Genomic DNA, 14,580 nt, shown 5'->3' with positions numbered 1-14,580 from the left:
ACATCAAGTATCTTTTCTGCATTAATGTAGATCTATATCTACATATCTCTATTTGGCAAAATCAATCTGTACACTTAATAAAGTTGATTTAAAAATTCCTCTAAACACAGGTTCAGTGAAATAGAACAGAGCATGTTATAATCAAGGCAGCTAATGTTAGAGACCAGGTTATAAATATTTATAAAGAAGCCATATATAAAATTTAGAATTAGGATAAGGTTGAGGAGATGAAGAAAAAAAAAGTCTGAGGAAGGTTGCATCATACTTTTGGCATTATGAAAATAATTACCCTGCAAAAAAGGAGCGGTGAGTCTTTAACAAAATTGATTTTAACAGAAGGTTCAAAATGTAATACACAATAGATCTAATATTACAATATATTTTTGAAGAGCTCTTTCAAAAAGCAGTTTTTTTTTTTTGGTGAGCAGTCAATGCATTTCCTTATTTCCTTTCTGACAAGAGGAAGACAAAGCAGAACTCAACCTGACTAATCCTTTCACAGGGCTCTCTAAATCATTTTTTTTCAACTTAGCCAAAACCTACTTTATAGCTTTATCTTGCCTTTCCTCAAACCTGTCTATTCACTGCACCTCTTAAATTACAACTTGTATACTATTATATACAAAGCTCTGGTGTTTGAAATGCCAGATACAGAATGGATAATACAGAAGTCTGTGGCCAGCAGTTCTAGCTACTTTTTTCAAAGCTGAATTATTACACCCTTAGTTCAATATAGGTATTTAAGTTTAGATACCACTGTCCAAAGAAGTCAAGCAAGGCTAGCAAATGATAATTAAAAAAAAAAAAAAAAAAAAAGAAAGAAAAATTAATGGTTTTCTGTCCTAAATAATATCTTTTTACATACTTTCAGAAACACACCAACTAATAACGAAGCAAATTCTATTACTTTCAGTTAGAGTCCTGAGCTCTAGTATGGGTCCCAGTTCTATTTATGGAGAAGTACAAACTTGCAAAATGTGCTAGCAGCATACTACATTACTTATCTATATTTTAATTTAAATTTCTCAATACCTCTGTTTTAACACTTGCTTTACACATGAGTAAATGAATGAAGCTCAGAGAGGTGTGTAACTGGCGCAGACTACCAAATGACAGAGCTATGATTCAAAATCACTTTAACTCCAAAATTCATGCTTGTAAGTACCATGCGGTAATGCCTCACAAGAGAACTCAATTACTCTGAGAGGTCTATCTAAACTTGAGAGAAGAGTGACAACATAATTTTTTAAAACTCCATTTACCTTCAGGGGACGCAGAGCACCACAAAATTTTGTCCACCAGCTATTTTCAATGAATTCTAAGTGCCTCTCTCTTTTCCTAAGGGTTCGTAACCTTTCTTCAAATTGTTTTAAGGCCCGTTTATCCCTTGCTGGCAAAGGTCGACCATCTTTGCTCTGCAAATAACAGAATAAAATAAAAGTTTTTTATCATTAAGGTCTCAGTAAAGTACCCATCAGATTTAACAAATCATGCAACAAGCCCTTTTTTAGGTTGGATACTCCTTACGCAAATTTACAAACTGAAAAAAAAAAATGACAAGATCTTTGTGACAATACATATCTCTGAACCAAGGTCAGCATCAAAATGTAGATGTATGTCCATTTAATATCAAACTTCTTGATTTCTATTTTCCAAATATATAGTAGTTATGTGGAGAGAGATAAGTATCTCTAAAAATGCCTTTTTTGTAGGGCACTTTATTCAATTTGCTCACTTACTCTCCCTCACCTCCAAGCTCCTCCTCCTATCCCTTATCTTAATATATTTGGTTCCACCCCTCCCCTCCCTTCAATCAGCCCCTGATTCAGACAGCAGCAGAGGGATGTAATACTAGTATGTGCTATATAGGTTTTTATAACAATTGCTAAAAATTATCACTTTCTTATTCTCCAAATACTTTTGCAAATGAATGTTTTCTTTGGCCAACTTACTAACGGTAACTCTCACCCATCTATTTTTATGTGATGCTTACTATAACCATGAGCAGTACTTTTCTCATGATGTCAAAGATAACACCTTCCTACTTGAACTCCCACGCCCCCTAAGTGTCTTCAATAGGGTACAATAAGAAATTCCAATAATATGACAAGTGCTAAATACAAAAAAGGTGAAATGCAAATTTGTTTGCTTTTATTGTAGGCAACAAGAAAAATATTTGCATGGAACTACATTTTTTAAATGTAAAGATATCAAGGGTGCCTGGGTGGCTCAGTTAAGTGTCTCCCTTCAGCTCAGCTCATGATCATAGGGTCCTGAGATCCAGCCTCACATCAGGCTTCCTGTTCAGCGGGGAGTCTGCTTCTCCCTCTTTCTGCCCCCACCCCCTAACTCATGCTCTTTCCCTCTCTTAAATACATACATACATACTTTAAAAAGTAAATTGTAAAGATATTAAAATGTTAATATCCCTAATTCAGATTTAAATAGGTTCTTAAGCGTCAACAAAACTGCTCTCTAACATAGCCCAGTACAGCCTCATCTGAAATCATAGATATAATGAAGACAAAATTCAACTATCCTTTAATAAAGAGATCTACATAGTTATAATGATCTCTTTACATAATGGCATTGCCATGCTCTTCTGGAATCAGTTGTCCTCTTCCATACCTTGTCATGTTGCTTCTCAAACTTTATCATGCATAACAATTACCTGCAAAGTTTGTTAAACACAGATTTCTAGACCCCACAAATAAAATTTAATTGGTCTTGAGTGGGGCCTAAAATGTGCATTGAGGAGATGCTGGTGCTACTGGTCCAGAGACCATACTTTGCATTCACTAGACTATATTTAATCACCTTCACTCCTTTTAGTTAAGTAATCAAACTATAACCCCCCCAGAAAAGAAGCCTCAGAGAAAGGTATTTTTGGAAGGACAAAGGAATGTAACAAACACTCCTTTCTAGAAGAAAGATCCAAGCAGTAATACTTTGTGTGTGTGGAATGAGAAAAGTCCAATAATTTGTATTTTAAACATAGAATTTTTCTCCGAAGTGCCTTTCTAATATCAAAAGGATACCAATAATAAGGTAGTTTTATATAATAACTACCTTTCACTAGTTCAGGAGAAAAAAAAAAAGTAAACCGATTTAAGGGTCCACTGAAAATAAACCCCAAGTTATCCATCTGCCTATTTGGTGAGTATTTCAGAGGAGTGAAGGATAGAACTCCATTCTGCTTTGCCTACTGACCAAACCAATATAAGAATAATTTTTGGTCAGAGAAACAAAACACCAGGATAGAAACCCAGCAGTCAGCTAATTATCTCATCTGGAAAAAAAACAAAAAAACAAAACAAAAAAAAAAACGTAGTTATAAAGTATATGAATACATACCCTTTGTTTAAAACAAAGTAAAATGTGAAAGCTTCCCTTCACACTGTCCCAGAGTACCACTGCCCTTTCTTATTGTTATCACCATTAAGCAATTCAGTATCCTTCTATACATTTTCTATGTATTTGCATGAATGCATATATGCTAATATTCGTATGGGTTTTTGTTGTACCTAACAGCTATCATTTCTTGAGCACATTTCTTGTCCCTAAAAAAAAAAGATTTGTTCTTTTATATTTATTCTCCTTAAATCTTCAGAATAAAACTCTGAAGTTGGTAGTAATATTATATCCATTTATTAGATGAGTAAAATAAGGCTTGGACAGAATTATAAGCATAATGAGGAGAGAGAGAATTTGAACTGAGAGCATCTGGTTTGGTTCTATAAAGATATATTCTTCAGTCTATAAATACCTACCTCATTCCTCTTCATCACTACACACCACATTATACCATAGTATCTTAATAAATACCTTACTTTTGAGCACTTAGATTGTTTTTTTTCTTGAGAGTATTAACAATGTGCACAAACATTCTTATTCATTCTTATTCACCCAGATACAAATATATACATGTAATTGAGTAAGATATGTTCCTAGATGTCAACTGCTGGATTAAACTTTATTAAAAGGGATGTGTTTGTATACAGGCACATATTACATCATACAATTTTCTTTAAAAAGCTGTATGGTTTACATTCCCACAAGCAGGACATCTATTTCTAAAATCTCTTTAATAATTGACAAAAGTAAAAATTTCAAAGACGTCTAAAAGATTAAAAAAATACTGACTTGTTCTAATTAGCATATCTTTCATTACGAGGGTGATCAACCATTCTGGTTTCTGCACTGCAAGTTCCATGTTCTAGAAAATCCCCTTGGGTCCTAGGCAAGCTGGGATGCTTGGTCTTACTCTACTGAAGAGCTGAAGCATCAGTTTATATTTTCACTGGACAATTCAATTTTTCCTTCAGTATACTCTATTTGTGTCTTTTGTTCATTTTTAACAGATTTTATTTATTTATTCATGAGAGACAGAGAGAGAGACAGGCAGAGACACAGGCAGAGGAAGAAGCATGCTTCATGCAGGGAGCCTGACATGGGATTCAATCTCAGTCTCCAGGCTCACACCCTGGGCTGAAGGCGGCGCTAAACTGCTGAGCCACCAGGGCTGCCCTCCTTTTTCTTACTGATTTGAAGATGCGCTCTCTCTCTCTCTCTGTATATATATATATATATATATATATATATATGTGTGTATATATATATATATATATACACACCCTATATTGCAGATTATTTCCTCCTACATTATTGCTGGTTCTTTAACTTTCTTTTTGGTGGTGCTTTTTGGGCACATAAATTTTAGAAGTTAAAAACGTAAAATTCACCAATCTCTTAGCATTTAGAGTTATCTTGTGTCTTGTTTAGAAAGGTCTTCTATACACCGAGATAAAAATTTTATTTTTACTTTCTCCTAATGTTTTGTAAATTTTGTATTTTATTTGAATTCAGGATTGTTTTACTGTATGGGATGGAGTCTACAAAAATTTCATATTCTGTCTTTTATAGATTGCACTAAATTTCCACATAAACTTATGAAAAGCTATCATCTCTATAATATTCAATCTTCCCAATCAGGAACTGATGAAGTTCTCCATTTAGTCCAGTCTCCTATTATGTATTTAAATAAATTTTATAATTTCTACCAGGAAGATTCTGACATTTCTTATTATTTTATAGTTTGCAACTATTGTGAATGAGATCATTTTCTATTCCATCTTCCAACTGGTTAATGATTTATGTTTGTATCCAGCACTTTGATGAACTCTTATTAGTTCTGTTAGTCAGTTTGTTCTTTCAGATATTCTTTGTAGATGATATCTGTGACTAATAAAGAATATTTCCCTTTTTCTCCCTCTCCCTCTAATGTTTATACCTGCATTCTTTCTTATCTAAGACCTCCAGGAATATGCTAATGAGCAACAAGGGTACTGACCACACTGCCCTGTGTGTGACTTCAATGGGAATATTTATTAATTCATCATTAAGTATGACGCTCAATATAGGGTTCCTTTCCTAAGTACTCTCTTCTCTTCTAATTTTTGTAAGGCTTTTTTAAAAATCGTAACTACAAATTGACTTTTACTAAATATTCTTTAGCATCTATTTAAATGGTTATATTTCTCATTTATCCTCAATACATTAAACTCCTTTAACAGATTTTCTAATGTATCATCCTTGCATTCCTAGGATAAACCTAATCTGATAATGCTGTAATCTCTTCTTACAGCACAGGTTTGAATTGCTAATATTTTTCTTTGTATTAAAACATTTGCTTCTATGTTCATAAGAAAGACCAGTACATATGTAGTCATTTATTTTGTACGCAATTATCATCTGATTTCTGTATCAGGATTATGCTATCTTAGCATAATTTAGAAAACTTTCCATTTTTTCCTATGTTCTATAATTAATATTTATCTGTTACTTGAAAGTGATAGAGGAAGAAACTTCATTGTGTTTTTAGAAGTACATTTAACTGGCAAGTGATTACATAAGTATTTTTAGCTTATTCCACTAGTACATATAACTTGAACATACGTGATACCATAAAAACTGATGTTACAACATGAAATCAGCATATCTGAGAATAAGCAAGGTCTTGACCAGACCTGAGCAAAACTTTTGCTTTTCGCTGTTAGAACACTGACAGAAATTCTCAAATTGACATTGTCTTGCATATCACAGAAGACAAATTTTAAAACAATGGACATGGTTTGTCAAGGATATGGTACAAGAAAATTCAAACAATGTCAAAAATATGGGTTTGGCAATGTCTAAATCATTATCAGAAGGTAGTGCAAAGAAAACATCCTTTTATGCTTCCCAATTACAATAAAATAACAACTCACTTTTGATTTAATCGTTTGAATGTGTTGCTCCACTTCTTCAATGTCTTCAGTGTTTTCTAAACGTTCATAAGCAGCATTTCTAGTGCCTTTTATTAGATTTAAAGGTAATGCAGACATGCCATAGGCCTAAAAGAAAGAAAATTAAAATGTTTTAGTACTATTATTTTATACATAATATGCACAATTTTGAGAGAAAAATGTCCTTTAAAATGAATGCAAAAGAGTATAAGCCATTGTGAAGGATCATAGTCACTGAAGAACAGTATATGGGAGTGAATCATGATTATGCTGTCCAATAATTCTCTTCATATTTACAGTTATATTAACTTATATCTGTAATATTAACTATTCACAGAATAGATAGCATGTACTGTTCAAAGGAGAAGTTGCAAAATTAGTGTAAATAGAATACTTTACCAAAGTAATAAACCATAAATTCAGATTAATGACAGGTTAAGATAGTGTAAATTAGTAAAAACAACTTACAAAATTATTTTCTATGGAAAAAACAATTTTTCCGACTATATAAGTAAATCCTGACTAAAATAAATTTTAACATACATGTGTTATTTAATTAGCATATTAATTATCTGTATAATTTATAAGTTTTAAGTGTAATTAATCATTATGCTAAGTATTTTAAATATCTTCCTAAAAGTAGTTTTCTAATATTAATCGTCATTAAGAATAAATGTATCAGGGATCCCTGGGTGGCGCAGCGGTGTGGCGCCTGCCTTTGGCCCAGGGCCGGATCCGGGAGACCCTGGATCGATTCCCACGTCGGGCTCCCGGTGCATGGAGCCTGCTTCTCCCTCTGCCTGTGTCTCTGCCTCTCTCTCTCTCTCTCTCTCTCTGTGTGACTATCATAAATAAATAAAAATTGAAAAAAATTTAAAAAAAAAGAATAAATGTATCATTTTGTATTACCTCATTCCATTATTAGTCAGTCCCAAATGATTACTTTTAATTAAAATCATGTAACACTTAATGGCAATTGCTACATAACTATTATTCTAAATCATTAAATCTTTAGAAACAAAACTGTCAATTGTCACCTCCTGGTTGATCATACTTGCACAACAGGCTCTAAAGCAGACACATTGCCTTCATTTTCCTCCTAAGCACAGAACAAACTATTTTAGCCAGTCTTTCCTGAAGTTAAATTAGGCTCACGAAATTGAATTCAAGACAATGAATGTAGGCAGAAGTGATAAATACTATTTCTTAGGCTTAATCCCAAAACTTCCAAAATATCCTGGGAGATCTTGCATATTTTCCCTAAAACTCTGTTTACCTAGATATCAACTCCAAATATCTTTAGTGACAATTTAAACTACAGTTGACCCTTGAATGACTTGGGTTTGAACTTTCAAGGTTCCACTTATACATAGAATCTTTTCTTGATAAATACTATAAATTTAATCTTATGATTTTAACATTTCCTTTTCTCCATTTAATTGTAATACAGTATATAACTTGTATAGCATACAAAATATGTGTTGTTTATGCTATTGGTAAGGCTTCTGGTCAACAATAGTCTATTCATAGTTAAGTTTAAGAGGAGTCAATGATTATATACAGATTTTCACACATGTGGGGGGTCAGCACCCTTAACCCCCATGTTATTCACAAAGGCACATGACATCTTCTTTATCTATTCACTTGTTTGATGGACATATAGGTTGCTTTCATATCTTGGTTGTTGTAAATAATACTGCAATGAACAAAAGGTACATAAGTCTTTTCGAACTGGGTCAGCACCACTAATCCCCATGTTGTTCACACATGCATATTACATCTTTTTTATCCACTCAACTGGCAATTGACATGTAGGTTGCTTCCATATTTTGTCTATTGTAAATAATGCTGCAATGAACAGAGAGGTACGTCTTTTTGAATTAGTGTTTTCATTTCCTTCAGGTAAATACCCAGCAGAAATCCTGGATCATACTGTATTTCTATTTTTAATTTTTTAAGGAACTTCCATACTATTTTTTAGAGTGGCTGCACCAATTTGCATTCCCACCAACATTGCATAAGGGTTCTTTTTTCTCTATATCTTTGCCAAACATGTTATTTCTTGTCTTTTTGATTCTAGCCATTCTGACAGGGGTAAAGTAATGTTATTGTGGTTTTGATTTGCATTTCCCTGATTAGTAGTGATGCTGCATCTTTTCATGTGCCTGTTAGCCATTTGTATGCCTTCTTGGTAAAATGTCTGTTGGGGCCCCCATTTTAAATCAGGTTGGGTCTTTTTGTTGTTGAGTTGTAGGAGTTCTTTATATATTTTGGGTATCAACCTCTTACTGGATATATCACTTGCAAATATCTTCTCCCATTCAATAGCTGTCTTTTCCTTTTGTTGATGAGTTCCTTCACTGTGTATAGTCCCATTTATTTTATTTTTGCTATTGATGGCAAGGTGCCTGAGGAAACATATCAAAAAAATATTGCTAAGAGAAATGCCAAAAAGCTTACTATTTTTTAAGGAGATTTATGGTTTCAGGTCTTATATTCATCTTTAATCCATTCAGAGCTTATTTTTGTATATGGTATAACAAAGTGGCTCAATTTCATTTTTTCTTATGTAGTTGTCCAGTTTTCACAATACCATTATTTAAAAGGCTGCCTTTTCCTCATCATTTGTTTTTACCTTCTTTCATGTAGAGTAACTGACCATATAAAGACGGGTTTATTTCAGGGATCTCTATTCTATTCCATTGATCCTGGTGACTGTCTTTTGTGCCAGTACCATACTATTCTCATTACTATAGCTTTGTAGTATAATTTGAAATCAGGGGGCTGGATTCCTCCAGCTTTGTTCCTCTTTCTTTTTTTTTTTTTTTTAATTTTTATTTATTTATGATAGGCACACAGTGAGAGAGAGAGAGAGGCAGAGACACAGGCAGAGGGAGAAGCAGGCTCCATGCACCGGGAGCCCGACGTGGGATTCGATCCCAGGTCTCCAGGATCGCGCCCTGGGCCAAAGGCAGGCGCCAAACCGCTGCGCCACCCAGGGATCCCCTGTTCCTCTTTCTCAAGATTGCTCTGGCTCTTTGGAGTCCCATAAAAATTTTAGGATTATTTGTTCTAGTTCCGTGAAAAAATGCCATTGGCATTTTGAGGAGGATTGCACTGATTCTGAGGTTACTTTGGGTAGTATGAACATTTTACCAATATTAACTCTTCCAATCCATGAATATGTTATTATCTTTCCAGTTTGGGGGTTGCTTTCATTTTCTTTTCCTCAAGGTCTTTAGGTTTTCAGGGTATAGATCTTTTACCTCCTTGGTTAAATTTATTCCTAGGTATTTTGTACATTTTGATATAATTGTAGATAGGATTGTTAATCTCTCTACTTTGTTATTAGTGTACAGAAATACAATGGATTTCTGTATGTTATTTTGTATCCTGTGACTTTACTGTTCATTTAATAGTTCTAATAGTTTTTGTTTTGTTTTTTTTTTGATGGAGTCTTTTTTTTTTTTTTGATGGAGTTTTCTATATATAGTATCATGTCATCTACAAATAATGAAAGTTTTACTTCTTTTCAATTTGGATGCCTCTTATTTCTTTTTCTTGCCTAACAGCAGTTACTAGACTTACAATACTATGTTGAATTAAGATGGTGAGAGCGTGTATTCTTGCCTTGTTTCTAATCTTAGGGGAAAAACTTTGAGCTTTTCACCACTGAATATGAGGTCAGCTGTGGGTCTGCCATATATGGCCTTCATACGTTAAGGTATGTTCCCTCTATAACCATTTGTTGAGAGTTTTTATCATAAACAGATGTTGAATTGTGTCAATGCTTTTTCTACATCTATTGAGATGATCATATAATTTTTGCCCTTTGTTTTGTTAATGAGGTCGATCACATTGATTGATTTGCAAAAGCTAAACCATCCTTTCATCCCCTGTAAGATCCTTCTCATGTATTACTGACTTTGATTTCTTGAGAATTTTAGCATCTATGTTCATCAGGGATATTGGCCTAAAGTTTTCTTTTTCTGCAGGGTCTTTGTCTGGTTTTGGTAATAGGGTAAAGCTGGCCTCATAAAATGGGCATGAAAGTGTTCTTCCCTTTTCAATTTTGTATAATAGTTTTAGGCAGATAGATATTAACTCTACTTTAAACTTGTGGTAGGGGGATCCCTGGGTGGCTCAGCAATTTAGCACCTGCCTTCGGCCTAGGGCATGATCCTGGAGTCCTGGGATGGAGCCCCACATCGGGCTCCCTGCATGGAGCCTGCTTCTCCCTCTGCCTGTGTCTCTGCCTCTCTCTCTCTCGTGAATAAATAAAATCTTAAAAAAAAATAAATAAACATGTGGTAGAATTCATTTGTAAAGCCATCTAGACCTGGTCTTTTATTTCTGGGCAGTTTTTTGTAAATGATTCGATTTTATTACTAGTAATTGATCTATTCAGATTTTCTATTTTTCACTGTCAATCTTAGAAGAAGCTGTGTTTCTAGAAATGTATCCATCTCCTCTAGGTTGCCTAATTTGTTCGCATATAATTGTTTAAAGTATTCTCTCATGATCCTCTTTTATTTCTGTGCTAACAGTTGTAATTTCTTTTTCACTTTGGATTTGATTTTATTTGGGCTCATTTTCTTGATGAGTCTGGCTGAAAGTGTGTCAATTTTATCATTTCAAAGAATCAGCTCTTTGTTTCATTGATCTTCTCTATTGGATTTTTAGTCCCAATTTTTTCCAATCTCTTTATTATTTCCTTCCATTAACTTTGGGGTTGTTTGCTCTTCTTTCTCTAGTTCCTTTAAATGTAGACTGTTTATGTGACATTTTTCTTGTATCCTGAGGTAGGCTTGTATTGTTATGACTTCCCTCTTAGACCTGCTTTTGCTGTATCCCAAAGATTTTGGAATGCTGTTTCTGTTTTCATTTACCTCAAGGTATTTCATTTACCTCAAGGTATTTTTGGATTTCCTCTTTGATTTCCTTGCTGACCTACTGGCTGTTTAATAACATGTTGTTAGCTTCCACATGTTAGTGGGGTTTTTTTCCCCCCAATTTTCTTCTTGTAACTGACTTCTAGCTTCATACCACTGTGACTGGAAAGATACTTGATATGGTTTCAATCTCAAATTTACTGAAACTCGTTTTATGGCCTAACATATGAACTATTCTAGACAATGTTCCATGTGTATTTGAAAAGAATGTGTATTGTGTTGTTTTAGGATGGAATGTTCTATATGTATCAAATCCATATGATCTAATATGTCATTTAAGGCCAATGTTTCCTTATTATTTTCTGTCTGGATGACCAATTCATTGATCCAAGAGAATACTAAAATCCACTACTATTATTGTATTGCTATTTCTCCTTTTATTTCTGTTAGTATTTACTTTATATGGTTAGGTACTCCAAATTGGGTGCATAAACATTTATACCTTCTTATTAGATTGATACCTTTATCAATATGTAACACTCTTGTTTTTTCTTAACATCTTGGTTTTAAAGACTGTTTTGTCTTTTTTCCATCTTGTTTTCTGGCGCTTTTTGTAGTTCATCTTTGTTCCTTTCTTCTCTTCCCTGATTTATTTCCCTTAGTATCATTAAGTTTCCTTTCTCTTTTTGTATATTTACTCTAAGTTTTTTCTTGTGGTTACTCTAAGTTTCACATATAATATCCATGTATAACATCCATGTATATAACATTATCTTTCAAGTTACCTTGGAACACATCCCAAATCTTTATATTTTTATTTCCTCTACCCACATTTTATATTTTTGATGGCACATTTTACATCTTATTTTATGTATCCCTTCACTAATTTTATATATATATATAAAAGATTCAGAGAGAGAGAGAGAGAGAGCATGCGTGCACACCTAGGGGGAAGGGTAAAGGGAGGACAAAGAAAATCTCAAGCAGACACCCCACTGAACATGCAGCCCAACACGGGGCTCGATCTTATAGCCCTGAAATCATGGCATGAGCTCAAATCAAGAGTTGGGCACTTAACCAACTGAGCCACCCTGGCACCCCACTAACGATTATATTCTTATTTTTTCTATTCTTGTCTTTAACCCTAGTGGTGAACTCCCTTAGCTTTTGTTTATGTTGAAAACTCTTAACATCTCCTTCAATTCTAAATGATAATCTTGCCAGGTAGGAAATTCTTAAGTGGTAGTTTTTTTTCCCTTTCAGCACTTTAAATATATTATGCCACATAAATAAGTAAATTTAGCTATGTCATTCTCATCTGGCCTGTAAAATTTTCTTTTTTTTTTTTTTTTGGCCTGTAAAATTTCTGCTGAAAAATCTGCTGATGGTCTTATGGGGCTTCCCTTGTATACAGTATGTTGCTTTTTCTTGCTGTTTTTAAGATCTTCTCTTTATGTTTAACTTTGACCATTTTAATTACAATGTGTCGGAGTGTTTTTCTTTTTAAGTTCATCTTGTTTGTAACTCCCTGGTCTTCCAGAACCTGGATATCTGTTTCCTTCTTCAGGTTAGGGAAGTTTTCAGCCATTATTTCTTCAAATAATTTTCTGTCCCTTTCTTTCTCTCATCTCTTCTGGGAATGTTATAATACAAATGTTATCCCATTTGATGTAATCCCTTGAAGTCCCTTAAGTTGTCTTCATCACTTCTTTTAATTCTTTTTTCAATTTGCTGCTCTATCTGGATGTTTTCCATTGCTCTGGCTTCAAGTTTTGCCTTTATGTTTGTTTTATCCCTTTTGCTACTGAATGCCTCTACTATATTTTTCAGTTCAGCTATAACTTCTATATAGAACTTTCTTATGTTTTCTATAGCTTTGCTAAAGTTCTTGTTATGTTCATCCATTCTTCCCCCAACATTGCTAAATAGCTTTATGACCATTACTTGACTTATCAGGTAGGTTGCTTATCCCCCTTTCATTAAGGTTCTTTTTTTTTTTTTTTTTTTTTTTTTTTTAATGGAGATTTGCCTTATTCTTTGGTTTGGAACATATTCTCCTATCTCTTCATTCTGCCTATTTGTCTATAACATATTAGGTGAAATGGCTACCTCCCTCAGTCCTGAAGGAGTGGTCTTGTGTAATAGCTAGTTCATGTGGGCCATTAGAGCAATCTCCCTTGGCTATCAGAGTCAGTCACTTCATACAGGCAACCACTCTATGTGGACATGTCAGGGCTCTGGGCACTCGCCCTGACCAGTTATCGCCTGGGCACCATGAAGGGAGAGTGGGGTTCCAGGAGCTTGCCCATCACAGTTGTGGCTCAGTCTCTGCTGATTAGCTGGGGCTTAGGGTGTCCCTGGAAGCTAATTACAGCTTGGCTCCTGCTACAGGAGGACAGGGCTCAGGTGCTTATCAGCCCAGTTATAGCCCATCTGCTGCACAAGGAAGGTGGGACTCAGGTCACTGAACCAACTGGGTTGTGGCCTGGCTGTTGCATAGTAAGGGCCAGGCTCAGTACACTCTCCCAGCCCAGTTACAGCTTGGTTCTCTGCACAGTTGGGCAGGACTTAGGACACCCACTTGGACCAAGTGCAGCTTGGCTACCAGACGGGGAAAATGGGGTTTATGGTGCTCATCTGGCCCATTTGCACCCTGGTTGCTGAGTGAGAACAGGGCTCAGAACACTAGCCTGACCCTTTGTAGCTGGGGTGTAATGTGGTATGGGATGCCTGACAGCCAGGTTAAGGATTAAGTGAGCAGAGTATGCCCTCTGGTGCTAGCATGCTGGAGGGAGAGCTAGAGGGAAACCTGGGTGGCTCAGTGGTTGAGCATCTGCCTTTGGCTCAGGTTGTGATCCTGGGGTCCTGGGATGAAATCCTGAATCAGGCTCCCCCTGGGGAGCCTGCTTTTCCCTCTGCCTATGTCTTTGCCTGTCTCTTTGTGTGTCTCTCATGAATAAATAAATAAAATCTTTAAATGAAAAATGGTACTCAACTGCTGTCACCAGCAAATTAGAATGAGATTCCAAAAATGGACTCTACCAATGCTTCCATCACCATATTAAGTGCCTACAAGTCCCTGTCTTTGCTGCATGCAGCATCCTTAACATTAGTAAGTGGTTCTCTCTCACAATGTAGGCACTTCTCAATCTGTTGCTTTTGTGCTGGATCTCAGGGAGAGCAGATTTGTACACAAGCCACTTAAGAGCAGGATCTTCTGTTACCTATAGTTCTAGCATTCTTCCTCTTTTAAACCCCCTCTGATTTTCAAAACCAGATGTTTTGGGGGAAGGAGGGTGTCATCTTTCCAGTGCTAGCCCCTAGGGTCAGGATGCCTGATAGGGGGCACAATCCCCTCACACCTCAAGGGAGAGTTCCTTATTTTGGGATATCTTCTGATTGTG

The 14,580-nt window shown here is 35.2% G+C and overlaps 1 protein-coding gene across 2 annotated transcripts in view; it reads right to left on the bottom strand.

Annotated features, from left to right (window-relative positions):
* Positions 1-14,580, bottom strand: part of LMBRD1 (LMBR1 domain containing 1) — a 109,569-nt gene that overhangs the window by 43,528 nt on the left and 51,461 nt on the right. For both annotated transcript variants that reach the window (XM_077903492.1, XM_077903493.1), the window contains exons 8-9: positions 6,267-6,392; positions 1,263-1,415 (exon numbers count right to left, since the gene is read on the bottom strand). In XM_077903492.1, the coding sequence (XP_077759618.1) occupies positions 1,263-1,415; positions 6,267-6,392 (279 nt within the window). The remainder of the gene's footprint in view (positions 1-1,262; positions 1,416-6,266; positions 6,393-14,580) is intronic.

This window comes from Canis aureus, chromosome 7 (genome assembly GCF_053574225.1).
Source record: "Canis aureus isolate CA01 chromosome 7, VMU_Caureus_v.1.0, whole genome shotgun sequence".
Taxonomy (NCBI): Eukaryota; Metazoa; Chordata; class Mammalia; order Carnivora; family Canidae; genus Canis; species Canis aureus.
Note: the sequence above shows the minus strand (reverse complement) of the source record. Positions and strands in the feature narration are given on the sequence as shown.